Source organism: Drosophila santomea, chromosome 3L (assembly GCF_016746245.2).
Source record: "Drosophila santomea strain STO CAGO 1482 chromosome 3L, Prin_Dsan_1.1, whole genome shotgun sequence".
Lineage (NCBI taxonomy): Eukaryota > Metazoa > Arthropoda > Insecta > Diptera > Drosophilidae > Drosophila > Drosophila santomea.
This window is the reverse complement of record NC_053018.2, coordinates 11,726,072-11,750,978: the sequence shown is the minus strand read 5'-3', so window position 1 is coordinate 11,750,978 and position 24,907 is coordinate 11,726,072. Positions and strand designations below refer to the sequence as shown.

Here is a 24,907-nt window from a genome sequence, read left to right as displayed (position 1 = left end):
TACTGTGGAACTATAAATGGGGCGACTCCAACTTCAGTCAATCACAACAGCACTTCGCCGCTTTTCAACCCTACAACATCCAAGATGAAGTTCCTATTCGTGGTAGCCCTAATTGTCCTTGCCATCCAACTGGCTTCCTCTGCTAGTACAACTACTACAACCACTACAACAACCACCGATGCCACAACTACAACGACCACCACCACCGATGCCACCACCACGACGACAACCGCCGCTTCCACCCACAAGAAGCGTTGTTGGAAGGGCAACAACTGGTGCCACACCCGCATCCCCAAGAGGAAGTGCAAGCACCCGAAGAGGTGCCACAAGACCATCGTGATTGTTACCCACAAGAAAAACTAAGCTGCATAAAGTTTTTTTAAATAAAGAAAAAATGTTTTAAAAAATATGTATTATTCTTTTATAAATTTTGTTCTACATTTTAATTTCATTTTTAAAACTGGAGAGTGGCAGTACCAAATATAAATTAAATTAAAGAATAATAAAGAATAATAGTAATATAAATTAAAAATCAAAATATTTTGTAAAAGTGTAATTGTGAGAGTTTTGAGCGGTTTTTGGCCGTTAGAGTGGGCGTTGTAAAGTTCTGAAACAAACTTGCGTTGCTTTCCTGATTTTATAGGTCCCCAATACTCGACTTTCACACGGACATGGCCAGATCGAATCGGTGATCCTGATTAATAATGTAAATGGTTTTAAGGATCGCAGACGTAAGTGTGCTATCTCGAAAAATTCCCTTTTGCTTTCTTGCATAAATACATATGTACTTGGACTTGCAGTCCTACTTAGAAATCAGGTAACTGATTTTCGAGGATCTCGACAAATAATTAAATAACAACATCAGGTTCTGATTTATTCCTAGGCAAATAACGCATTACAAATCGAAAACACCATATACAGGAAGAAAGTCCTTGAAATTATTTCTTTTTATATATTAAATTATAAAATTGCCATATTAAAAAGCTAAATTCTAGCATTTTCGATGCATTACAATTACTACTTTTATATATTTGCTTTGGTTACGTTCAAGTCTGAAACAGCTGTTTCATTATGTTTGGTAGCGTGCTAATAATATTTTACCAACTTAAGAGTCTTATTATCTCAATAAGGAAATCATCACAAACCGAATATCAACCATATGTGCTAATAAGTTTTAAACAAGAACAAAACAACGTTCAAATTAATGTATAAAAGCTGATGGTTTCACATTGGCTAACCACAAAAGTTTCTACTACCATTTGGGAAGCATCCAAAGATTAATTAAAGATGAAGTTCCTCTACGTATTCCTCGTCATCGCCTTGGCCATCCAATTGGCGGCTTCAGCTTCCAATACAACTAGTACCCACAAGAATAAAATTGTCGTGACCCGCAGAAAAACCGCACATTAATCTGGACACATTTATCTTCTATTAACCTTCAAAATAAACACGAAAAAAAATGATTTGCTCCTTTTTTTAATTTCGGTTGCATAATGTGAATTGTAAATTCACGCAGTTTTTGTTTTTATTATTTTGGTTTATTTTATTTTAGTTTTTATATTCGTTTCTACATATTCTGCTTAAAATACGGATGTTGAATGTGTTATTTAATAATTTGAACATATGTATGAAGGCAATCACCAAAGGCGCACACACAATAGCTTTAATTATAAATCTTGATAAAATTATGGCAAAGTAGTTCGTTTGACAGTAAAGTAACAATTAAAGTAACAATTAAAGCGTTTGAATAAAAATGTACCATTATTTATGGGACGCTTATGGGATTTCTTATATGAAATAGAGATATTATTGTTTTCATTTTATAACGAATTTTTTTTAAATCTCTGCCTTAGAAGTTTTTTAAATTTATTTTTTTTAAGATATATATAACTATATCATTTTTATGAAAGTAGGTCCACTCTGTCAAAGTAATACGTAGACTACTTTCTAAATAATTAAAAGAATACTTTTTAAAATTAAAGATAATATATGGCTAGCTAAGACATTGAAAAAATATATGTATTACTAAATATTAAATTAATATAATATAATAATGTTATTATATATTCTGTAAATGTATAATATTTACTTATGTTATATTAATAATATAACAAAAATAAAATTAGTATTATCAAAATATTTATTCCATATTCAAATATTTAAATCAAAACTCCTTACATACATCAGAAATGTTATTTATTGTAGTTTATGTTTTGACTTTAGTTGAAATGCGATTGTACGTAATTAAACAGTTGTTTTATCATGGCGGTAAACCATTGTGTGCAAATGTTTGATATCGTAATATTGACATTAAGCAAATAATATGTTACCAACGAAATCAATTTCCCCAATTATTGTTTTCATATGTGGGCTTATTAGCATCAAATAAGGAAGTAAACTGTGAAAGAATTCTCCTATAAAAGATTTTGATTTCGAATCAGTTAATCACAACAGTTTCTATCACCACATTTGAGCTTCCGAAGTTGCCAAATATTCAAGGATCATTTAAGATGAAGTTCCTCTACGTATTCCTCGTTATCGCCTTGGCCATCCAATTGGCGGCTTCTGCATCCAATACCACTAGTACCCACAAGACTAAAGTAGTCGTGACCCGCAGAAAAACCGCACATTAATCTGGACACATTTATACCTTCAAAATAAACATCTTAAAAATGCAACTTTCCTTTTTTACTTACCTGAACTAAGTCTTCAGTTTACTTTTTACAACCTTTCAGACTATTCTGATCTAGTACAAATTGTATTAGGAACTTACCGTTAGTAAGTATAGTTTTTTATGTTGTAAGAACAGTTATGAGTTCGGTCAGCTTTATAAAGCTTTTATCTTTGTTAAAAAAAAATTGGAATCAGCAATTTGTGCAAAAAAGGCTAGTTTCTTTGCAATAACAATAAAATCTTTATTTAGTTAAAAATGTCAAGACAATTGACAGAAACAATTAGTACAATTAGGACAGAAACAAAAACTGTGGCTAGTGGCTTTAGAGAAAATCCTGGGCTGTCTTCCCTACCAAATAGATTTCGCAGGGGTGGAATCACATCGATTAGTATGGGAGTGGATCGAACGATCCTTCATCGCTTTACAACATCCATTGCTTTTCACCGCAGACGCACTGGCGGATCCTGCGCTCGAGCTGGCGAGTCATGCCGACAAGATCCTGGCAAAGTGCATCCCTCTTAGGACATCCATCGCAGGGTTCACCTCCAGGGCCGCAGGGCTTGCAGCCACATGGCTTATTGGTGGGTTTTCTTGTGGTGGTCTTTGGTGTTGCTCGTTTAGTTGTGGTGGCTTTTACTGTTGAATGTTTAGTTGTTTTGGTGGTCTTTGGTGTTGTACGTTTAGTTGTCTTGGTGGTCTTTGGTGTTGTACGTTTAGTTGTTGTGGTGGGCTTCTTTGTGGTGGCTTTTACTGTTGTCTTTCTGGTTGTTTTGGTGGTCCCTCTTGTGGTGGCTTTTACTGTTGTCTTTCTGGTTGTTTCGGTGGGTTTCTTTGTGGTGGCTTTCACTGTTGTCTTCCTGGTTGTTGTGGTGGTTTTTACTGTTGGCTTTTTAGTGGTTGTGGTGGCTTCTGTGCATGGAGGTGGCCTTGTGGGTGGCGCACAAGTAGTTGTTGTCGTAGTGGTTGTTGGCGCACAAGTCGGTGCCGTTGTTGGGCAGGGCTTGGGAGATGTCGTGGTGCAACCACAATCCGAACCGTTGGCGATATTGGCGAAGCCAAGGAGCAAGATGCTCGCTGTGAGGAAAGAACATGGATTAATATATTAAATGCAGTAAATACTTATTCTTGGAAGAATCGGTGAAACCCACCAAAAGCGTAGGCAATTGTCACTTTCATGTTACTAAGTTGTCTGGCTCAGTAGAATTGGGGACACAAACTGATACCTTTCATGGTGAATCCTCACCTTTTTATATGTGAATCCTTCCCCAAAACTGCACTTCTAAAAATATGGAATCAATGGGACAAACCATTTGTCGATTATGCAAACACAAGCCTTTTCGACATATTTTTATATTTTGGGGTCCGTTCGATCGTCTTAACTAATTATGAACATGCTTAAGTGCTGTTTTGGAGAGCAATTACCTTTACTGCTTGGCAAGCTTATTAATATGTTTTACATTTTACGCAAATTTGGCTTAACTCGAACATATTTTCCGATTTTCCACTAAAATGTTTTAACAACATTTCACATCATTATCTAAACTATTAGTTATATTATTCCTAGTAAACAATTAACTTCAAAAATATAAATAATTCCCTTTCAAAAATTGGCTAGCTGTTGAACACGTGCACAACAGTTTGCAAACAGATATTGAAAAGTAAATAAATGATATTTCAATATACATATTAACATACATTGTATATTAATGAACTTTAGAAATTAAATTAAGAAAATTATATACAAAATTAAAGGTTGGTTTGATTTTCCTTTGATAATTAATTTATAAGTAATCTTTCCAGGCGCCGAAATTAAAATTACTTTGAATAAACTGCAACTGACTTTTTAAGTAGAAACAGCCTTTTTACACGTAATTTACTTTACTTTTTATCGAATACACAAACCTTCTGTTTCTAGATCCACCAAAAGTAGTACATTCCCTAAAATCATTGATTCTGTGGGTTTTAAATACATAAAATAATGATGGATCATTCTTATCGAGTTCTTAAACTATCAGATACCTCTCATTTAGATAGTGGAAGTGCTATTAAGAGATGATGAGAAGAAAATATTTCTTTTTGAGATTGCTGTAAATTTCATAGTACATCTAAAGCTTCTCAGCTGACTGACTTTTCATAATAGTAATTTAGCCTTAATATTGGTAGGGCATAGATTGCTTGTACTCATGTAGCAGCTGTTTTCGAAATATTTGTTTGTAGCAAATATTTAGCGTTTTTAATTGTTAGGTTTACATTTAGTGAGGAAATAAATTTGATTCCTAGCTATGTATGTGCAAATATTACCAGCATCTACGGAACTCAGCAGGTACATATAAAAGCCTAATCGTAACACTTTCAATCACTACACTTCCGTTCACCACATTGATAAGGCTTTTATTCCCATTGCAGTGCCAAATAACCCCAACCAAATTCAAGATGAAGTTCCTATTCGTGGTAGCCCTAGTTGTCCTGGCCATCCAACTGGCTACCTCTGCTAGTACAACTACTACAACCACTACAACAACCACCGATGCCACCACTACAACAACCACCACCACCGACGCCACCACCACGACGACAACCGCCGCTTCCACCCACAAGAAGCGTTGTTGGAAGGGCAACAACTGGTGCCACACCCGCATCCCCAAGAGGAAGTGCAAGCACCCAAAGAGGTGCCACAAGACCATCGTGATTGTGACCCACAAGAAGAACTAAGTTTTAGCAATTTTCCTCTTTTAACAAATATAAAAGTAATATTTTAAGAAATCCATAATAAATCTACTATACAAGGAATTTTTTCCATAAGCGGAGTACTTAATTTCTTAGGATGGGTCATTTAATACCCCTTTAACAGCTATGGAATAAGCTTTCAGAACATATTCATCTGTACAGCTTAACTCAGCGGAAATCTATAGATCTTAAATGGATTAAAGAGTTGTTTGATTAGATTAGATAGTCACAATTGAGCTTTAAAGGTGAAAACCAAATCTCACAAGAAAAAACAATACCCGTTAACCAACGAGAAATTTCAAATATTTCTGGCATCATACATTTTTAAATAATTTTAATTATTTTTAAATTTTTTTTTTTTTTTTTTTTTGTTATTTCTTTTGATATGCCAGAAAAATGTTTAGTTTTCTCGTTCGCACATTCACTAGCTGCGTAATGGGTATCTGATAGCGGGGAACTCGACTAGTTTGGAAATTATTTACTAAGTTAACATTTTAGCTAATAAACAAAAATACATTTGGCAGAAAAAACCTTTGAAAAGTATAAAGCAAATAAATATACAGCAATAAAAACACATACAATTAAAATCGGAAAGAATTTTTATTAAACAAAATTTTCCATAACAATCTATTCTACTTAAAACTTATTATGGGCATTACCTTACTCGGTATTTTGTATTTCGAGCTTAAGTTTGATAATTTGAGTGAGGGTTTGCACAGCTTGGATCTTGGTAGCAATAGAAATAGGGACCATATGGATTACAAATATTTGGCTTCACAATATATTGATACTTGATGTTAATACCTACGGTCGGGAAATCAATTCAAAAATTTTTGTTGAATTTATTTACCAAACCCAAAAAATTAACAAAGCCCTAGCTGAATTCGACTATAAAAGAGTTTTTGTTCATTCCAGTAGATCACAACACCCTTTATCACCACTTTGATAAGGCAGTTTCCAACAATTCTATCCCAATACAAGATGAAGTTCCTATTTGTGGTTGCTCTAGTTGTCCTGGCCATTCAACTGGCTTCCTCTGCTAGTACAACTACTACAACCACTACAACAACCACCGATGCCACCACTACAACAACCACCACCACCGATGCCACCACCACGACGACAACCGCCGCTTCCACCCACAAGAAGCGTTGTTGGAAGGGCAACAACTGGTGCCACACCCGCATCCCCAAGAGGAAGTGCAAGCACCCAAAGAGGTGTCACAAGACCGTCGTGATTGTGACGCACAAGAAGAACTAGAAACTTAAGATCTCCAAATTTGATAAAATAAAATATCCAGTTACTACTACATGTATATGTATGTTCTTATTCATCTTCTAATAATCAAAGTAAATTTCCAATGAAACTTAATTCACATCATCTTACATTAAACATCGATTTACATTTTAAACTGGGGAAAAATAGTAAGTAATTTTTTTTTATTAAAGTTTATTTGTCTTAGAATTGAAGAAAGCCAGTAGTCAGATCAACCTTTTGTTTTTTACTAGCCTTCTTGGATGAAACTCCCAGACCGACTGAAGCTTATCCGAAATGTCAGAGAAATCGAGTCCACCTACAAATTTAAAATATCATGTATTGACATGATATAAGAAAGAGTAGGATACAGAAGCAGACCGTGTACAATGGCTAACAAAGGACACTTTATCGAGAGGAATGGCAACTTTCGTTCCGCCGGATTGCCCTCCTTCGGGGACGAGAAGATTTCTTCCAAGGATTTACTGATCATTGCCCATCCCGCGGAGGATATTCGACATCAAATAGAACTCCAGTGCAGAAGAAACAGGCCACAGCCGATCGGAAAACTTTCACCATTTCTACCGGAGAGCAAAATAGGCGAACTTCTTGGCAGTGAGGGCCAAAAGACACGTGTAGCCAAGTTCAAGGAGGAGTTCCTGGAGGACATGTACTGTAAGTCTGGAAAAACCGGGCAAATAATGCCAGCGCATTCGAAACCCGATGATGTTACCAACTGGAGTCGCACCTTTGGACGCGCCAATCCTCCAGCCGAAACTTTATATAGCACTGTAATGCCGCAAAAATCGGCCGATCAGGTGAATCGTGAATACGCCGAATTTCATCAAGGTCACATCATTAGTAACAACCATTACTTTCCCTCTGAGCAAATCAATCGCAGGTAGGTAGCATGTTCAGCATGTTTCAGTATTAGTATACCCGTTTTTCAGTCAAAAGTTTGCAGAACAAATATAGTAGAGAATACATACTTGATCAGTATGTCCGTTTGTCCGTTTAATTGACTGTCCGTCCGTTTCTACGCAGGCTACTCTCTTACTCTTAAAACTATGCGCATGAAACTTTTATTTATACATTTGTCAAGATTATAATGGTAAATACTTATAGTTTTGAATATTTTGTAGATATAAAGAGCCCTTTGATCGTCTGGAAACCTTTGGAGTTTTGCAAGGCGCTGAGCACAGTGGTTCCACCATGAAGAAATGCCTGATGCAAGGAGACGACCGTTTGACAGTGGTCTCAAAACCCTGGATGGATTTTGTAAATAAGACCAAAGGTCCTTTGGGTAAAAAATACGAAAAGTGAGTATACTGGCCTTTCCACTTTAAAAAATTCCACTCGAACGTTACTGTACTAAAATGGGTTAAAGCTTAAGTAAATAAAAGAAAGAGTAAATTTTCGGAACCTTAACTTAAGTTTGTTCTTTATTGTTTGCTCAAATGGTGGCAAATTAGGCCTAATAATTTCACTAAATTAGTCGGAATATGTCAAATTGTTTTATTAGGCATTTGTGGTCCAATTATACAAAATGTTTAATTTTTTAGATACTTAGACAAAGTGCCGGACCTGAACTTTGGCTACCGCCGTCACACGGACAAGTGCAACATCCGAATGTTGCTGGAGGACATAGCGCCGTGTGAAGAGGACAATTCCCTGGTGATGTCTCTATCCTACTTGAACCGGCTGCGCGAGAGTCTTCACAAGCGGAATGACTTCTACATGATGGATCTGATAGCGTTGCTGGAGCGAGAAGACAAGGAGCATACGGGTCACATGCCCCTCTGGCAGATCCTTGGCACCATGCACAAGCTGCACATCCGTGTGGATGAGCCGAAAATCCGCACCATGTTGTCGCACTTCGGCAAGATCCTCGACGAGGGCTGTGCCACGGAGCGGGTGAACTATGACCACTTTTGCCGGATACTCTCCGTGCAGCAACCGCTGCCGGATGTCGGATGTATTGGCCACCTTCCGGATAACATGGACAATAAGGAAACTACCTATACGATGCTCTGCAAGGATCGCATGAAGGATATACCTGTGACGCCCGAGTTCAACTGGCCGAACAGGAGTCCTCACAAAACGGACGATGTCAACACGCATGTGAAGGACGTCGTACAACCAGAATTGGCCATTAAAGTGGGACTCAGACCAAGCGACATGACTTGGCCACGGAGCAAGAATGAAATGGGGCGCATATTCGATGATATCGTCTCCAAGGACGCCTTCGAAGACATTTGGCAGCGTCTCATGGCGAAGAACAAGGATCGGGATCAGGATCAGAATCAAGGGGAGCTGGCATCTGTCGCGCAGTTTCGTGCTGAAATGGTCAGCGATATGAGTTCTTAAGAAATTTCCAATTCCTTTACATTATATTATCATGTAGGTGAGAAAATAAAAAGAAACATATCACAAGTCAAATGGGTTTGTAAATATTTTACTTTAGGTAGGTTTTAGAAAGAACGCCACACCAGACTTGCCATTCTAATATACCAAAACTTTCACATAACACATAAAAGTATCTCATACTCACCTGACTTGATTGAAGCAGCACAGATGGCGAACATTGGGCGTTACATAGAAAGAAATCCTGGAATGCGGGCTGCAGGATTGGCGTCGACCGTGGAGTTCAAAGGTGCCAAGGATTGTCTGTTCATTGTGAGCTCGGAGGAGGAGGCGGAGAATCGCATAATGGCTCTATGTCGTAGAAGCCGCCCCAAGCCAGCCAAACGAACACCCAAGCTGCCCACCAATCAAATGGGCGACATACTCAACAATCAGAACCAAGGACTTTTTGCCGAGTTTCAGAACAGATTTCGCGAGAATATGTTCGTCAAAAAGCCCGCTTTGGGCCAGCCCAAGGAAGCCAACTCCAAGCCGAGCTATGTGACCAATTTGAGTCATACTTTTGGTAAAATTGCCGATCCGAATTCCATAGATTCCCTGTACTCCATTGTTCTGCCACCAAAGCCTGCCGAGCAGGTCAATCGGGAGTATGCCGAGTTCCATGATAAACACATCATCAGCCACAATCACTACTTTCCCGCTGAGCAGATTAATCGACGGTCAGTTGGGCCTTTTATCACAAATATTGTAATTGAATAATGTTCTGAACCTTGTTGATTAGTTACTCACAGCCCTTTAGTCGCTTTAATACCTTCGGCTTGCCAGCTTCCGTTGATCCTTCGGGCATCAAGGTGAAACGCTGCTTGGAGGAGGGTGAGGAGCACTTGAAAATAGTCAAGAAACCTCAAAAGGACATCGACGATCGCACCAAAGGACCTTTAGGCAAAAAGTATTCGTAAGTCGCACAAATTGGGTAATTTTTCTTGATATTAAATACTGTAAAAATATTTACATTAGATGGTACCCCTATCAGATACCGGAGAATATGACCTTTGGTCGCGTGCTGCCCCGTGACACCGACGTGCGATCTCTGCTGGAGTACACCTCGCCCTCGGTAAAGTCGGAGAACCTGGCCAGTGCCGTAAGTCACCTGAACATGCTGCGCAAGTTGCTCCAGGAGCGCGACGACTTCAATATGAACCAGGTGATCGTAGCGCTGGGCAAAAAGGACAAGGAGGGGCATCGTCAACTTCCGCTGGACGAGATTATCAAGGTGTTGCACAAGCTAAGTATTCCCGCAGATGCGGAGAAGATACGCAACGCTATGTCCCACTTCCGGTTGTTCGTGGACGAGGGTTGCTGCTCGGAGAAGGTCAAATACGAGGAACTATGCGATCTCCTAACCATTCTAAAGTCCCTGCCCCTGATTGGATCCATTACACCCATGCCGAAGGTGATCTACACCCAGGATACCGCCTATCGCCAGTTGTGTGCTGACTTGATGAAAAAACCTCCAGAGGGTCCGCACTTCAAGCAACCGCACAAGACGCCCATTCAGCAGGACATGGATGACACGCGTGTGGGTGACGTCATAAATCCCGAGATTTCTACTTTATGTGGCCTATGGCCAAGTGATTTCAAGGCATTGCGCAGTAAGGATGAACTGGAACGCATATTTAAGGACCTCGTCACTCACGAAGGCTTTCAAACCATCTGGCTGAGTCTAATGGATGAGCAGAAGGATCAAAGTGAAATGGCATCCGTGGCACAATTTCGTGCCCAGATGAAGAAGGCCACTCAATGATGATTTCTTTTACATGTATTTTTATTTTTAAAAGTGATTTCTTCATATAGGTATGTTTTTCACAGTCAATAATAAATGCAAAATATTCATTTGTATCGTTTAGTTTGTTTTCATATATTAGTGAATATTAGGGAAAAGGTGAAATCATGATCCTTAATCTGGTTCCATATATACAAAGCAAGAGAAGCGTTTTTTGAATTATTTTATTAATGCCATAATGTAAATAAGGTAAAATTATAAAGCTGTTTGGGAATAGGGAATTGGGAATTTCGGGAAGGGGGCTGGGTCAGGTGATCAGGTAGGTTTTCTCTAGCAGTTTAACTGCTGCGCCTCTTGTTCTTGTTCCTCCTGCCGCCGTTGCGCTTGATCTTCCTGATCTTCTTGGGTCTGCGCGTCCTGCGCTTGCTGTGGATCACGCGCTTCTTCTTCTTGGAAGAGGATGATTCCGTGGTAGTGGTGGTGTCCGAGGACGAAGCTGTCGTGGTAGTGGTGTCCGAAGACGAGGCAGTGGTCGTGGTGGTCGTGGTAGTGGCATCTGTCGTGGTGGTGGTCGTGGTACTTGCACTGGTCAGGCTCACCAGGAAACAGGCAACGGTGGCCAAAAGGAGCAGGACACAGGAGTACTTCATTGTGACTATTCACTATTGGAAAGCGAATGTGATCAACTGATGCTGTTCTGCGGTTTTGCCCGCACTATTTATACCTCCTCTGGTGGGCCCAACAATGGGCTGAGCAAACTCTGATCTGGCTCCATGTGGTCTGGTCTTTGCCTGTACAGCGTGAGAACCTAGCACGTCACTTAATCTGAACATTCAAGTATAATAGGGTCGAGTAAACAAAAATTCGCAAAAAACTTAGTCTATCTGGAGCATTTGTCTAAACAGAGAAATGTTTTGTTCTGGTGTCATATGCTGGTTTACGTACTTTTTCCATAACGGACTATTTAAACTACCGAAAACAAATATTATATGTTAACTGTAAGGTGAAATTGCGCCTATTTCACGGACTAATAAATTTAAATTTTAAAAATAAAAGAATTTCAAAAACATATTTTAGGTGGACCATATAGATATGTATAACCGTAATTGGTCAAGGACAAAAAGTGTATTACGTTTGAATTTCACGTGAAATAAATACATTTCTGAGTACTACATTTTTTTTTAACCATATTTATATTTTCTAAATTAACCAGCTTAAGATGATGGAAATCATTGATATGTTTCGATTTTTGTTTAAAATTCAATCGCCTCGATTTTCATGCTTCTCTGTACTGTGTTTCATTCCCTAGAATTTCTTTTAGGCTTTGAATTGCAACTGAAACTTAATAACTTTATAACGAAATCGGGTTTCATAAAAATCCATTTAATCAGTTTATGGTTGAATGCAGACCCAACCACTTGGGGAAACTTAAAGAAACCGAATGGAGCCGTTCTCTAACTTCGTTATAATATTTCTAGCTGCGTTTATTAATGAGGCATATGGCATGCATAATCCAATGATGCGCGATAGTGAGCAACCTGAGACCAATCTATATAAAATATGGAGTAATCTTATTGTCTTGCATCTTAGATTGTGATTTGGGAGAGCATCTAACTTGTAAGTTTCGGTTTGTTCACTGTTGGATGTACGAGTGCGTTTGTCTTCCGGACCACGCTTACTTGGGACTTGGAAATGGCTGTCTCCACCTGACATATGCTTAAAAATAAGTTATGAAAACTATAAGCACTATTCATTCATCTATGAGCAAGATAAGCTTTTTTTATAAACATCTAAAAGTATCCTTTTTCAAGTAACATCTCTTAGGGAGAAGAACACACTTCTTAAAAATGTTATTTACAACCATCGTAATAAAACGCATAAGACTTTAGCTTACATGCTAATCACAAACTACTACTTTATTTGCACTGAAAGGCGGGGAAAGGATGACTACTTCGCTTTGTCCAGAAAGTCTTTGGCCTCGTTGATCTTGGCGGCCAAGTAGGGAGATCCCCCTCGATCCGGATGGTTCAACAGCATGATCTTCTTGTGCGCGTCCTTAATCTGTAAACAAATTTAGGAATAAGTATCTAGTTAAGAAGAGACTCCTTAGTATAAATATAATATTGCAAATTCAAGCTTTTAAACATCACTTAACAAATGACTATCACAAGATCTAGTTAAGAAGATCGGTTACTTCGAATTGCTTTAAGTTTTATAAAGCTCAACGTACAAATAAGTTTAAGTAGATCCTACTTTTTGCTTAATATGAGAAATTATGAATAAACCTAAGAGATGCCAACCATGGGAACATCATTATACCTTTATCTTGGACGCACTGGGACTAACGCCCAGGATTAGGGACGCCTCCCGCTTGTTCATCTTGGGATCGAAGCCGCCCTTGTAGTATTTGGAGGCGGCCATGCTCTCCGCATCGAATTTGGGCAGGTTCTTGAGGGCCTCGTTGAATTTGGTGGTCATCTGGGGCATGCGGCGCATCAGGTGCTTCCCGGCGAATCCCACGGCGGCCACTCCAAGTCCCGCCAGAATTACGGAGCTCGCCTTCGGAATGGAATTATTCGCATTGGTGGTCATCGCACGGACAATTTGATAGTATGAAACGGAAGAGATTCGAAATAGTTTACGTTTGTTTTTAACTAAAAAACAATGTGATTTAACACAGTACCATTTTTATGTAATTTTAACAGCTGTAGATCAGTGGAACTGCATGGCCTGCTGTCAGCTGTTGGCCTATCGATAGATTCAGGGTTGCCGCTCTGTGCAAATAAACAATTACTAACGGTCAATTGATGGAATTAGTATTTAAATTTAAATAGCTGTTATAATACTGCAATTATTAATACTGCAATTGCATAAATAATATTACAATTACTTACAGTAGCTTAGAATGTATTATTTACATTTAAATCCCCATTTGCACCGTCTCTGCAGCCACACAGCTGATTGTCAACAACCAGGGCTGCAGGCACAAAACATCAGTTAATAAAACGAACTTAAGGCGATATATCAGCAACAGTTTGCAGCTGCAAATAAATAAAATGGCTATCCAAAAAAGTGATTTTCAGAATATACGTAATTTGTAGGAACCCGCTCACAAAATCTGCGCAGCTGCTATCGAAAGTGTGCGCAGACGTTGCCTATCGATAGCAGTCGGGTCGCATCGATAACGGGACTCAACAAAGTGCACAAACAAGCGAAGAAGAAGCAGGAAAAATTTTGATGTGCAAAGTTTCGAAACCAAATAATATTGATTGACGAAAGTAAAAGTTCCGAAATTGGTGATCCTCCACATCCTGGTGGCGTGGTGGTGTGCGTGAGTGTCCGTCAGCGTACCGCTAGTCGTGAGCGCGTGTCTGTGTGTGCGTTTGCGTGCCGTGTGTCTGTGTCGGTTGGTCGGTTGGTCGGCGAGTGTGTGTGTGCGTTAGCTCCTCAGCTGGGGAAAAACTTTTGGAAAATTAGCAGTTCCCGAGAAAAACAGCCGTCAAACTGGAGCGAATTCCGGAATATCTACGCGACACTGTCGATTGGCTTATGGGGTAAGTACCGTTACACCACTAAAGACAATGTAATCTATTGGTGCTATTCCCGAAAAAAAGTAGATGATATATAGGGTATTTCTGATTTTCTTATTTCTTTATTTTTGACCTCTTGGTGGGTCTCTTGCGTCGCTTTGTCTTCGGTGTCCTCTGCTTTTTGTTCGTCTGCTACTCTGCCTGTGGTGCTCTTTTTCGTCGCCATTTGGCCTTTTGCCAATTGGCCTCGTTTCGCATTTTCGCCGACTGAAAATTTCTGTTTTCGTCGCACTTGCCACAGGAGTAGTACCCCAAATACCCTGCAAAGAGGCCCTTAACTGCCCAACCATTGCCAAGAAAGCTATGTCTGCACTTAGGACGTTTAGATGTTATCACAAATATATAGTGTAATATTTTGTGTGCTGCGTAACGCTTTAATGGTACCTCTTACATAAAACCCTTTCTTTGTCTCCAACTACCCCCCCACATACATATAGTCCATTATTTTGACGGTATTTGTAGACGTACTACTCACTCCCCAAAAAAAAAGTTACATGTCAGGCATTTCTTTGTTGTGATTGGGGCCCATGAAAATCAATGGGCTCTTTATCGATTTCTCAAATGTGGTTACCAAGTCACCAAGTCGCAAGTGTTTTGTATTACTTGACCACCGACTTCACCTGAAAATCCATAAGTGTGTGTGGGGTATGTGTGTGTGTGTGCGTGATCGTCCTCCGCGGCGTCTTCTTCTTCTTCCCGCGAATCGGAGTCGCAAGGCCATCGCTGCACTTTGATTGCATTGCACTGCGTTTATTTTCGTGCTCGTCTTCGCCGCCTCTTCTCTGCCTCTTCTCTTTCTCCTTCTCCCCCTCTTGTCTGCCTCTCTTCTGCTTTTGTTTATGCCTTGCAGCAAGCGCAGGGTCGGAATTCTGGAGATAAGAGCAGGTTTAATGAACTTGCCAATTTCATTACCACAATGCTCTCGATTTAGTTCTAGAATATGGAGTGCACAACTCACAGTCTAATATTTTTTGGAAAGTATGTGAAATATATATAAAGCATGCTGAATATTCTGACATGTAAAGATGTTTCTGTAAAGAGTTATGAAGATTTAAACCAGGTATTAAGCAGTCTTAAAAAATGGTAGAGTATAAAGAACAGTTCCTTGAGAACAGATAATTCTCAAAAGGAACAGCATATAAAATCGCAAAGTACCATTTTGTGACTCTCATCGACTTTTAAAGATTTTACCTTGAGTCCTTCATCTAGTAAAAAATATAAGACTTTTAAATTGCCCAAGAAAAAACAACAAAAGATAGAGGGATGCATTTAAGGGTTGCGAAGGTAAAAACCGGACAAGATGTTGGGTTGGTGGTTGACTATCTCCAAAATGTTTCTTTTTGGAAGTTTTGGAAACAACTGAGATTTCCACCCTGTAGGATTTCCAGGTAACCTTTTTGGTTTGCGAATACAGCCTTTTTGGTTTATATACCGAGTATGACTGTAAACAGTTAACTGCATCTGGTGTTAAACCATCGAATGGTCCTTCAACCAAAGTGGCTCATAGACTCGGCTTATCTACTAATCCTTAAATATATGAACCTTAAATAGCTTTAAATAACTTATAAGTTAGCTTGGTATTTCTACATGGATTACATATTTATAAACTGTTTAAGTTTACCCTCTTGTTAATCTTATTTCAGTTGAGTAAAGCCAGCTGTTTGTGACTTCATCTTAGGGGTTGTCAATCGCTGTCTTTAGCATGTTGTCCCATAGAAAACTGTGCCAATTAAAGGGATAAAGTTCGGAAAGAAACTCAATTAAGCACAATTTGGTGATTAAACAGGAAAATGGAGCGGTGGCAAATTGCGGAAATCGAGTTGATTAGAAACAGACACGGAGGCTGCAGGCTGTAGGCTATAATAAATGCCTCCCTGGTCGACTGGATAAATTAAGTCCGCACAAACCCACTGACAATTTGATGCTTACGTGTGTCTTTTTTTTTGTGTATGTTTGTATGTTTTGCCAGATGCTAAGGTCGTTAGTAGAATCTATATACCAGGGCACAATATATACCATATATGTCCGTAGATATGTATGTACACATACGGGGGCCAGTCTTTTGTGGACCGTCGCAGCATCCAAATAGGCAAAGGAACACAAAAAACAAACGATGTGAGAGCAACAAAGAACAAACAAATTGTGTCACATGTCACACCCCATACACCTAAAAAAAAATAAGGAAAATAAAGATAAAAAAAAGGGGAAAAGTACACATCAGTTGATGGCTCTGACGGCGGAGGACAACATCATACGAGATACACGGACTCATCCGTGGAAAGCTCCACATTTTTTTTTTACTTTTTTGTTTTTTTTTTGGGTGGACTGGGCTGGACGTCATCGCCCTCCAATGGAGCGCAGGAGGGTTTCATTAGAGCAGGCATAACAATTAAAAATGTGGCAAGAGGAAAGCTATCGATTTTCTAGCAACGCGAAGGGCTTTCACATCCACTGGGGAAAACAAGCACTCGGGGCATATAAATATTTATTTATTTAAAAACAATTATTTCAAATTAAAACGTTGCTGTTTTAAATGTGTTTTCACACAATCTATAAAATCATTAAATGTTTATTTACAGAAGTACTTTTATTTTCCTTAAAAACGGCCAGACAATAGAAGCAATTAGGCTGGACAAATTAGGCAAATTAAATTTATGAAATAAAACTTTGTAGTTTCCTTCTGTTTTGCTGATGTACATATGTGCTTACAGATTTTTGTGCCCACTTTCCTATGGTAATTACAGCCTTTCTTTCGTCAAATTGAATTTTGCACAGGTGAAATTATGGATGCTATCGTATATAGATACATACATATATGTGCATAGGGTAATATACTCGAACCTCATTAGCAACCCTCGCTGCTTCGACGACGGCGTGTGCATTCCGCCAGCCTTGAAGCGCACTTAGTACAACTCTAATTGAATTAGCCGGCAACGGGTGCAAGTGCAGGAAAAAAAAAGGAAAATTACAAATAAACTGCTGCAGCAAAGCAAAAAAAAAATGTGTGAAACAAATGCACTGTGGAAAGGCATAAATAGCGAGAGGGAAAAGCGACACTTGGCCAATTTTTTGCAGCCTTAGAAGCGGAATCCATTGATTGACAGACGGACAGATGGACAGCCAGCTAGCCAAGTTGTGGGGCGTGGCTGAAATCACTGGGCAAAACCAATATTCTGCAGCCCAAGATTGTGTATATTTAGTATGTGCGAAGAAGGTTGCAACGACCGACCCCACCCCTCCACTGGCCCTTTTGCCTTTTGGCCTGGCCAACAGCAAACAGCTAACAGCTCAGTTGCAGTCGAGCGGCGGAAGCGTTTAGTTCCCCCAGTTTGTTTTTCCTCCATTAGCCAAACTCTCTTTCCGCAGGCCATGAACTGGGCCATTTCGAATCTAACGGGCGGCAATCGCGTTAGCCGTGCGATCCTCGTGCGCTACTCCTCGGTTCCACTGGCAGACGCCACCACCGATGGATCCTCGACGGCCCCCCAAACGCCCACCGCCTCCACGCCACGCCCCTCGGCATCGCACTCCTCGCTGTCGTCGACCTTCGCCGCCACCTTCCTGCACGCCTCCTCGCGTCACATTCCCGGACGCGCTGTGCCGCGCCAGAATGCCAATGGCCACAATGGCGGCAAGGGGAATTCCTCTGCAGCAGGTGGTGCCTCGGGGGGAGGAGCTTCAGGGGGCGCTGGTGGGGGAGCAGGTGGCACGGGTGCCCAATCTGCAGGACAACTGTCACTCCCGCTGGACGTCGAGGAGACCGTCACGTGCTTCTGTCGGTAAGAAGTTACCGAAAATTATGGCATTTAATAGGGCACTAAGCCAAATTAATATTTTCATGAGAAAGTCGATTGTAATGCCATTTTAAACATCCTTAAATCTATTGCCATAAATCTATTGCCACTAATTCTGAGTTTTAAGAAAGAATCCCGTCTGTGATATTCTTCAATATTAAATACTTCTAAAAAGTTCTAAAAGTCTGTGATATTCTTTAATATTAAATACTTCTAAAAAGTTAAACTTAAAATTATTTCGATTTATATATTATAATAAAATATACTCATATATAATACCCATTTATCATTTATAAGTTTCATTGCATTAACAAAAATTAAATAAATATCACAAAACAATAATAAAATTTAAAAACACAGGGGATATCTATACTTCTGAATTATAAACGCACAAATGAAATGAAAAATTATTATACAAAATTAATTCAAAAAGTTTTGCCAAGCAGCTGAGGTCCTTTATTCAATGTAAAATGTCCAAAGACTCTAAAATTAAATATTCCATCAAGAAGCAGACCCTTTTAGCTCTCAATTTTCTTAAATCGAAAGTTCACAGCATGAATTATTTAATGGACATTCGGCTTGCCGTTTGTAAATATTCAATGCAAATTTTGGAATCTTCACACTTTTTATTGACCTTTTCCGGGAAAACTGTTCGAAATTATAAGCGAAACGAAAATAATTATAGCATGAGTTTGGCAAACGGAAAATCTCATTGTTGCATTTGATTTAAAGACATTTTGTGAAGATTTGCGAATTGTTTATTCAGCTTAATGGGTTGATGGAAACTGCCAAAATGTTTGACGGGCTTTATAGTTTGCCTTTCATGTTGGACGACTCCCCTTAATTGCCTTGGAAAACTCGCGAAAACTGCGTCGTTTCGTTTGCCTTCGTTTCGTTTAGGGACAAGGCAATTTTCCAAGGCAACGGTGTGTGTGAGCGTTGGCTGATGTTTACACTTTCACCCTCTCTCTCTCTCTCTTTCTGTCTCTGTCTCTTTTTCCCTCTTTCCATTTGATGGAAACTCTCTGCGACTCGCTTTTCGCTCATTTTCCTCCAGTTTCCCTCGCCGCATCACATGTGCTCACAGCGGGCAAAGTTCGTCAAACAGCTGATTTCTGCGTCTGCCCATCGGTGTTTTCCCTTTTCAGCTTTTCTTTTTGCGATTGGATTTCCCGGCCCAACTCCAACCCCCTCCGCCTTGTGAATTATTAAATTTGCGGCGCATTTCTCCTTGGTCTGCTTTTGGGGTCTTGTAGGGTTTCCATGTTGCGGAGGGTTTCCTCTGCGTCTCCGGTGATTCTGGTGATTCACACCTCCAGACGTTTGCTGCATATATGGTACATTACGGTTAGCCTTTCGGTATTAACCTCCCCCACCCCCCGCCGCTGACGCGATTTACACACGCCCCCTTTCGTTTAACGGCGACACATAAATCTCACAGCGCCACGTCCGAGACGCACATTGGGTCTACAGTGGGGGGCACAAATTTAGGACACTTTCGAAGTGTAGGACGTTTAGAACTTGGAAGCTTAACCAAACTATCACAAATATTGAAATTTATTTAATATCTTAAAAAGATATTTACATATAAAAATTGTTATAAATGAAGAAGAGTAAGCTAAAAAAAAGGTTTTTTGCTTTAAATTTGTTAAGTTGCTTATAAGACTTTTTTATTAAGGTAGCCCATTTATAGTGTAACTTTGTTGAACTAGCTTCTATGTTTTAAGAGCGGAAAGATTTGTTGTGGTTCTTATTACCACTCAAGTTTTACAATAGAGTCCAAAACGAGCGGCAATTGTTGTATTGCTATAAATTTAACTACCGCTGTGTGTTTATGCGTATGTGTTTTCGTTTATGTGGCGCTCATTCAAATTCATTGTTTTGCCATTTTTTGTGGCTGCTTTTTTTTTTGCGCATTTCCTAATTTGATGGCAACATCTGACGTCATTGGCATTGCGCATGACCCGCAGAGGCAGCGCTAACAACAACAACCATAACAACAACAACAGCAGCAGCAGCAACAACATTAAATACAACAACAGCACAGTAACTACAGTAACGCTGGCAACAACATCTTGATACGCTTTGTTGTTCCGTCTTATTTATGTGGTGGCGTGACCGACTAAACGGAACTCCCGCCCCCTGCCGCACCGCCTCCCCCAAAACCCCCCTGTGGCCCCACCCCCGCACCGCCCCTCTCGAGTCGTAGCCCCAAGCGAAACTAGAAACGTATAAGCGAGCTGTAACAACAACAACAACATTTCAGGCACGGCAGCAATAAAAACAAATCACACTAAACTAAGTACACAGGAAAATGTTTATGAGCAAGAATTAAAAATTCAGAGAAACACTCGAATAATCAATATGAATTTGTTGAATTTTTTATATCAAATATAAAAAGTTGAATTAATTACTTTATAACCTTATTTGCATTTATAAAAAATAATAATAATATCTATTTATCTATATTTATTTTTTATAGAGGTAACTTTAAAAACTTATGACGTTGCTTACGATTGCTTCTTTGTTTTGGCACATGATTTACGACTCAACATTTATTTGATGCCATGCCTGAACAGTTTGATTTGTTTTCAGTGTAATTTGCGATAGTAGTATGAACAATTGTATTTTCTTTGCACACATATGCAGTTGTGCTGTTTGTTTGTTATTTTTCTCGGGCACCAGGAAACAATCTCCTTAACTCTTTCGCTTTTCAATTAAGTAGGGAAGTTGGAGGAACAGCAAGCAATCATAAATCAAATATTAAGATTGATAAGCAACAACAACCATCCGTGTTTGCCAAGTTAATACTATTTATATGGAAAATTGAATGTATAAAAAAAGTAGCTCGGTTACTATGCCATTTCTAGACTCGGTACAACTCTGATATAAAATATTCTTTCTGAACAATTAAGAAGTGATTAGCATGGCCACGATAAAAGCATCTAGCAATTATGGAAAGCAGTGTAAGAAAGTATATATTTGCCATAATATGGTAACAATTAAAAAATGAAATTAAATAAATGAAACAAAATTGAATAATGAAATGTTTAAGTTTGATTAAATCAACTTAAAGTGCTTTTACTTGTTTGCTGTATGTAGTGTAGCATGTTCTTATTTATTATCGCCTAAAGAAATTAAGAATAAAGAAATTATCGTCTTCAAGCGTAAATATAAATACAATTTTTGCCATAAGGGAATGTTCATTGTTCCATGTACCTACATAGTATAAATAAGAAAAGTTTACCCATAGCGCATATGAACTTTTGCATCACATTGTTTGAACTTTTATAAGCCATTTAAACCCCTCATATATGAATATGTTTGACTTGCCTCGACTTTTATTGGGAGCAAAATGATAACTGATGGTCGCTTTATAAATCATATGTTCCCTGCAAACGTGGCAATTGTGTTTAAATGCCTATTAACTTGGCTTAGATAGGCTGAACCCACTCCGAACAAAAGAGATACTTAGATTTGAGTTATTAATGTTATGTTATTAATACCAAACTGATCGGCAGCTGGCAGTTGAAGAAGTCGACTTATAATGTCTGTAAATGTGCTATAAAATGCTGTATTTAATTGCAACGACCCCTGGTGGTCTCTGAAATGTCTGTTTAGTTTATTTTGGCATTTTCCTACCTTCTTGCCGCAATATCTGCGATCGTGTGCCGTTTTTGCTGTCCGACTGCAACAGTCGTTGCAATAAGTAATGGGCACAAAGCAATTCGAGTAATGGCAAATGGCAGTTGAAGCAGTTGAACCGCTAGAAAGCAGCCGAGCGTTTCCACCATGGGAGGAAGTGAGATGGGCGTTGTGGGTGGAAAGAGAGGGCCATAGCGGCGGTACGGATCAGATGTTCCATTGCTCACTCGCTCTGTGTATGTGTGTGTGTGTGAGTGCACCATAGTGTGGATGAAATTTTGATGTGGTGCAAATGAACTTGCCGCCGTTTCGGTTGCATTGCGGGCGGTCACAGGTGCGCATTCTCTGCTGCCAAGATTCCTTTGCCTCTATCCGCTTCTCACCTTTTCATTCCTTTGCTCCCTGGCCTTATTTGTTCTTGTTTTTCCTCAGCTCATCAATGGACAGCTGTTTCGAGATACACTCGAAAAGAAACTGCAGTTTTCTTCTAAATTTAAAAATATATAATTGGTTTTTCATGTGGCATTGCACTAAAAACAAATGTTTGGTTATTGACAACAATCAGTTCATGAATATTATATATGTAGCTCCCAATTTATCTAAGTGCATTGCGTGTTCCTGTTCTCGACTTCATTTACAAAGAATGATGATGCGTTTATATTATGTTTTCTTATTCGGGTCTAGATTCTGTGTAAGTTGGGCAGCAAATGCAGTTCCTGTGTTTTTCGATTCTCCTCTACCGCTCTATTCTATTTGATTACTGATTTTATTTCTTCCTGGCCGAAAAAGAGCGTGATAATTACTCCCCGGGGAGAGTTGATGGTCAGGGGGGTGACTTTATGCGGGCTTGGGGTCGGTTCATTGATAAGAACCACGTAGCTGGAGGTCCTTACCTTTAGGAAATACAAATTGGAATATATCTTTAATCCATTTTCTTCTATTTTCTTGCAGGTGAGTAATACATCCAACTACGCTTGTATAAGTTTGAAGGAGCTCGCCCAAATCCCAGGTAAATCGTTAAACTCGATTAAAGCAGTCAAATTACCTGCGAATTAAATAGGAACATCTTTAGCGTGGTCAACGCAACTGAGGTAGTAAATAAATGTTTAGCGCTTTAATAATACTATGCGGCTTTTGTTGATCAGATTGTTATCAAGCCAATTAGCGGTCTAACTAAAAGTAAGTGATGTGATGTTTGCGTCAGTTGTACCAAATGTTGTTAGCCATTTAAATTGCCGAATTTAATTCGTTTACCTGTGATCATAAAAACGGTGTGTTAATTAATACTTGAGAGCACAATTTAAGTGTAACATACATAATTCATTTTACTCATTAACAAGAGTTTTCATTTCTTGCAAGTCGATTATATATATTTAAATATTTATATTTTGTATTTGTTGCTACTTATGTAGTTAAAACTAACCAACGTTAAAAAAAGTAGTAGATTCTGCTACTCTTTTACTGCCACTTGTTACCGACCATGTGGCAACGCCAGCGCAGTCAGCTGCTGAGCATCAACACATGAGCGCTCAGCTGTTGCGAGAGCGCCTAGAAGAGAGAGCGCCAGAGCCAAAGCAGTCAAACAAGTGGTCGAAAACTGTATAAATGTGCGTGTCTCGCTTGAGTGGCGCATTTGTATGCAAAACACGTACACGCTTCGCTCTCCCGCTCAGCTGGTATTTGATACCTCTTGGTCTCTCTCTGTCTCTCGCACTTGAGCGGAGAGCAAATGCTGCTGGTGTGCGAGACACCAGCAACATCAGCAGCAAACGCAACAACAACCACTTCATCTTTACTGTGTGCTCTGCTTTCGTTGCCAGTTTTCTGTTTCTGTTTTTTGCTGCCTTTTTTCTCTCCTTACTTGCGTGAGTGTTGTGTTGCCGCTGTGTGTTGCTGTTGTTGCTGCTATGTGTGTGTTGCTGTTGTTGCTGCTATGTGTGTGTTGCTGTTGCCAGCCGAACGAGCAGCAGTCAGTCAAAGACGGACGGCTTGGCTCAGTGTAGAAATTTCCTTTGGCACGCTTGGTCGCTCGAGCGGTTGCAGGTCGTCAATGGTGGACTGTTGATGTCGCCGCGTCATAATTTGACATTGTTTTTCGAGGCGCCGCCGTCGGTTGCAACCACACATCGCGTCGCATCGCATCGTGTCGCAGTTAAAAGCAAAACAGCAGCAGCAAGCAGCGCAACATTTGCAACATCGATTGCCAACCGTGAAATGCTATGCTAGATTGTGAAATAAAGTCGCATACCAATACAAACTTATATATCCCGATATCCCGAAAAGGGGAACAAAATGTAAGACGAAAAGGAGTCTACTCCCCAACAACAACAAAAAAAAGAAAAGAAGTGCTTCTCTCTCTATTTATGTGTGTGTGTGAGAGTGTGTGCTAGTGTTTTGCCGTGCTGGTGTGAAACTGTGTCATTCGCTGCGAAAAACTGCATTCAAGTTTTTCCTCAGAGCCGCGACTGCTGGCGTGTTATTGTTGCTGTTGCAGCTAGCTGCCACGGTTTGTTGCTTCACTGATTACGCGCAATGCAGCAGCAGCAGAAGCAGCACCAGCAGCAGCAGTAGAAATAGCAGCAGTAGCAACAGCAACTAACTGCAGAGGAGCAATAGCAGCTGAGAGTTCAGTTGCGAAACCGGCGAAGCGCGACTGTTGCCAATGCAGCGCTTAGAATTGGCACACCAGCAACAACTGCAACACTGCTGCAGCAGCAACAGCAGCAGTAGCAGCAACAGAAACAACAACGGTACATTGGGCATTCACAATGTTGCTTGGTGTGCCACTGCCACTGGCACTCCACCACTACTTTTTCCTCCACTGCCATATTGTTTTAAGCACTTCCTTTGCCGCAGCGGCAGGAACTTCCTTCCTCACGGGCTTCCTGTCCGTCTGTCTGGCTGTCTGGTTGCCTGCCCTGCAACCCTCAACCCTCTGTTTTTGCCGCCCCCTCACTCTCAACTCATTGTCAGGTGTTTTCTCTGCCACACAGAGAGAAATGGGGATATTTTTCAGGGTTAATTTGATAGTTTTCTTAAAAACTATTTAAAAAAATTTCTTATTTTCTAAGGTTCT

General features: G+C 39.8%; 12 protein-coding genes across 17 annotated transcripts in view; 9 read left to right on the top strand and 3 right to left on the bottom strand.

Moving 5' to 3' along the window:
- Positions 1-7: 7 nt before the first annotated feature.
- On the top strand, positions 8-363 carry LOC120448975 (putative uncharacterized protein DDB_G0275629). Its single transcript, XM_039631236.2, has one exon. It carries the CDS (start codon positions 85-87, stop codon positions 361-363), a length of 279 nt encoding a protein of 92 aa, XP_039487170.1. The 5' UTR covers positions 8-84.
- Positions 364-1,287: 924 nt separating this feature from the next.
- On the top strand, positions 1,288-1,410 carry LOC120450102. Its single transcript, XM_039632897.1, has one exon. The coding sequence runs from the start codon at positions 1,288-1,290 to the stop codon at positions 1,408-1,410; it is 123 nt and encodes a 40-aa protein (XP_039488831.1).
- A 1,100-nt stretch (positions 1,411-2,510) lies between these two features.
- LOC120450101 lies at positions 2,511-2,633 on the top strand. The gene has a single exon (XM_039632895.1). It carries the CDS (start codon positions 2,511-2,513, stop codon positions 2,631-2,633), a length of 123 nt encoding a protein of 40 aa, XP_039488829.1.
- A 462-nt stretch (positions 2,634-3,095) lies between these two features.
- Positions 3,096-3,850, bottom strand: LOC120447722 (salivary glue protein Sgs-3-like). The gene is made up of 2 exons (XM_039629258.1): positions 3,823-3,850; positions 3,096-3,748 (listed from the first exon to the last, which is right to left on the bottom strand). The coding sequence occupies exons 1-2, from the start codon at positions 3,848-3,850 to the stop codon at positions 3,096-3,098; spliced, it is 681 nt and encodes a 226-aa protein (XP_039485192.1).
- A 1,085-nt stretch (positions 3,851-4,935) lies between these two features.
- LOC120449573 (putative uncharacterized protein DDB_G0275629) lies at positions 4,936-5,386 on the top strand. Its single transcript, XM_039632127.1, has 2 exons — positions 4,936-4,997; positions 5,081-5,386. Exon 2 carries the CDS (start codon positions 5,108-5,110, stop codon positions 5,384-5,386), a length of 279 nt encoding a protein of 92 aa, XP_039488061.1. The 5' UTR covers positions 4,936-4,997; positions 5,081-5,107.
- Positions 5,387-6,357: 971 nt separating this feature from the next.
- On the top strand, positions 6,358-6,661 carry LOC120449386 (putative uncharacterized protein DDB_G0275629). The gene has a single exon (XM_039631824.1). It carries the CDS (start codon positions 6,383-6,385, stop codon positions 6,659-6,661), a length of 279 nt encoding a protein of 92 aa, XP_039487758.1. The 5' UTR covers positions 6,358-6,382.
- Positions 6,662-6,953: 292 nt separating this feature from the next.
- Positions 6,954-9,094, top strand: LOC120449769 (EF-hand domain-containing family member B). The gene is made up of 3 exons (XM_039632407.2): positions 6,954-7,556; positions 7,798-7,974; positions 8,218-9,094. The coding sequence occupies exons 1-3, from the start codon at positions 7,045-7,047 to the stop codon at positions 9,020-9,022; spliced, it is 1,494 nt and encodes a 497-aa protein (XP_039488341.1). The 5' UTR covers positions 6,954-7,044; the 3' UTR covers positions 9,023-9,094.
- Positions 9,095-9,118: 24 nt separating this feature from the next.
- LOC120449768 (EF-hand domain-containing family member B) lies at positions 9,119-10,918 on the top strand. The gene is made up of 3 exons (XM_039632406.1): positions 9,119-9,738; positions 9,801-9,974; positions 10,037-10,918. Exons 1-3 carry the CDS (start codon positions 9,230-9,232, stop codon positions 10,821-10,823), a joined length of 1,470 nt encoding a protein of 489 aa, XP_039488340.1. The 5' UTR covers positions 9,119-9,229; the 3' UTR covers positions 10,824-10,918.
- A 155-nt stretch (positions 10,919-11,073) lies between these two features.
- Positions 11,074-11,772, bottom strand: LOC120448968 (protein new-glue 3). Of its 2 annotated transcripts, none has more exons than XM_039631227.1 (2): positions 11,748-11,772; positions 11,074-11,627 (listed from the first exon to the last, which is right to left on the bottom strand). In XM_039631227.1, exon 2 carries the CDS (start codon positions 11,450-11,452, stop codon positions 11,141-11,143), a length of 312 nt encoding a protein of 103 aa, XP_039487161.1. In that variant the 5' UTR covers positions 11,453-11,627; positions 11,748-11,772; the 3' UTR covers positions 11,074-11,140. The 2 variants fall into 2 exon arrangements, with proteins under 2 accessions (XP_039487161.1, XP_039487162.1); XM_039631228.2 differs by having other exon boundaries at positions 11,074-11,464; positions 11,527-11,749.
- A 344-nt stretch (positions 11,773-12,116) lies between these two features.
- On the top strand, positions 12,117-12,558 carry LOC120450323. Its single transcript, XM_039633287.2, has 2 exons — positions 12,117-12,331; positions 12,393-12,558. Exons 1-2 carry the CDS (start codon positions 12,244-12,246, stop codon positions 12,521-12,523), a joined length of 219 nt encoding a protein of 72 aa, XP_039489221.1. The 5' UTR covers positions 12,117-12,243; the 3' UTR covers positions 12,524-12,558.
- A 128-nt stretch (positions 12,559-12,686) lies between these two features.
- On the bottom strand, positions 12,687-13,590 carry LOC120450322 (mitochondrial import inner membrane translocase subunit TIM14). Of its 2 annotated transcripts, XM_039633286.2 has the most exons (3): positions 13,486-13,590; positions 13,122-13,361; positions 12,687-12,863 (listed from the first exon to the last, which is right to left on the bottom strand). In XM_039633286.2, exons 1-3 carry the CDS (start codon positions 13,486-13,488, stop codon positions 12,750-12,752), a joined length of 357 nt encoding a protein of 118 aa, XP_039489220.1. In that variant the 5' UTR covers positions 13,489-13,590; the 3' UTR covers positions 12,687-12,749. The 2 variants fall into 2 exon arrangements, with proteins under 2 accessions (XP_039489220.1, XP_039489219.1); XM_039633285.2 differs by lacking the exon at positions 13,486-13,590 and having other exon boundaries at positions 13,122-13,477.
- Positions 13,591-13,977: 387 nt separating this feature from the next.
- The window catches only part of LOC120450319 (MOB kinase activator-like 2), a 40,273-nt gene continuing 29,343 nt past the window's right edge, over positions 13,978-24,907 (top strand). For 2 of the 4 annotated variants that reach the window (XM_039633277.2, XM_039633276.2), the window contains exon 1: positions 23,838-24,125. Coding sequence is in view for 2 of the 4 variants with exons in the window: in XM_039633278.2 (XP_039489212.1) it covers positions 17,594-18,171 (578 nt within the window). In the remaining 2 variants the exon portion in view is untranslated. Of the gene's footprint in view, positions 14,357-17,591; positions 18,172-23,837; positions 24,126-24,907 lie in introns of those variants that run through there. The other 2 variants (XM_039633281.2, XM_039633278.2) reach the window with 2 other exon arrangements.

What these genes read in the sequence shown, in the direction of transcription:
- LOC120448975 (XM_039631236.2), top strand. Translation starts at nt 85, where the DNA reads ATGAAGTTCCTATTCGTGGTAGCCCTAATTGTCCTTGCCATCCAACTG.
- LOC120450102 (XM_039632897.1), top strand. Translation starts at nt 1,288, where the DNA reads ATGAAGTTCCTCTACGTATTCCTCGTCATCGCCTTGGCCATCCAATTG.
- LOC120450101 (XM_039632895.1), top strand. Translation starts at nt 2,511, where the DNA reads ATGAAGTTCCTCTACGTATTCCTCGTTATCGCCTTGGCCATCCAATTG.
- LOC120447722 (XM_039629258.1), bottom strand. Translation starts at nt 3,850, where the DNA reads ATGAAAGTGACAATTGCCTACGCTTTTG. An exon ending in GACAATTGCCTACGCTTTTG is followed by an intron (nt 3,749 to 3,822) that starts GTGGGTTTCACC and finishes CTTTCCTCACAG; the next exon opens with CGAGCATCTTGCTCCTTGGC.
- LOC120449573 (XM_039632127.1), top strand. Translation starts at nt 5,108, where the DNA reads ATGAAGTTCCTATTCGTGGTAGCCCTAGTTGTCCTGGCCATCCAACTG.
- LOC120449386 (XM_039631824.1), top strand. Translation starts at nt 6,383, where the DNA reads ATGAAGTTCCTATTTGTGGTTGCTCTAGTTGTCCTGGCCATTCAACTG.
- LOC120449769 (XM_039632407.2), top strand. Translation starts at nt 7,045, where the DNA reads ATGGCTAACAAAGGACACTTTATCGAGAGGAATGGCAACTTTCGTTCC. An exon ending in TCTGAGCAAATCAATCGCAG is followed by an intron (nt 7,557 to 7,797) that starts GTAGGTAGCATG and finishes AATATTTTGTAG; the next exon opens with ATATAAAGAGCCCTTTGATC. An exon ending in TTGGGTAAAAAATACGAAAA is followed by an intron (nt 7,975 to 8,217) that starts GTGAGTATACTG and finishes TTAATTTTTTAG; the next exon opens with ATACTTAGACAAAGTGCCGG.
- LOC120449768 (XM_039632406.1), top strand. Translation starts at nt 9,230, where the DNA reads ATGGCGAACATTGGGCGTTACATAGAAAGAAATCCTGGAATGCGGGCT. An exon ending in GCTGAGCAGATTAATCGACG is followed by an intron (nt 9,739 to 9,800) that starts GTCAGTTGGGCC and finishes CTTGTTGATTAG; the next exon opens with TTACTCACAGCCCTTTAGTC. An exon ending in CCTTTAGGCAAAAAGTATTC is followed by an intron (nt 9,975 to 10,036) that starts GTAAGTCGCACA and finishes TATTTACATTAG; the next exon opens with ATGGTACCCCTATCAGATAC.
- LOC120448968 (XM_039631227.1), bottom strand. Translation starts at nt 11,452, where the DNA reads ATGAAGTACTCCTGTGTCCTGCTCCTTTTGGCCACCGTTGCCTGTTTC.
- LOC120450323 (XM_039633287.2), top strand. Translation starts at nt 12,244, where the DNA reads ATGGAGCCGTTCTCTAACTTCGTTATAATATTTCTAGCTGCGTTTATT. An exon ending in TAATCCAATGATGCGCGATA is followed by an intron (nt 12,332 to 12,392) that starts GTGAGCAACCTG and finishes CTTGCATCTTAG; the next exon opens with ATTGTGATTTGGGAGAGCAT.
- LOC120450322 (XM_039633285.2), bottom strand. Translation starts at nt 13,394, where the DNA reads ATGACCACCAATGCGAATAATTCCATTCCGAAGGCGAGCTCCGTAATT. An exon ending in CCAGTGCGTCCAAGATAAAG is followed by an intron (nt 12,864 to 13,121) that starts GTATAATGATGT and finishes ATTTGTTTACAG; the next exon opens with ATTAAGGACGCGCACAAGAA.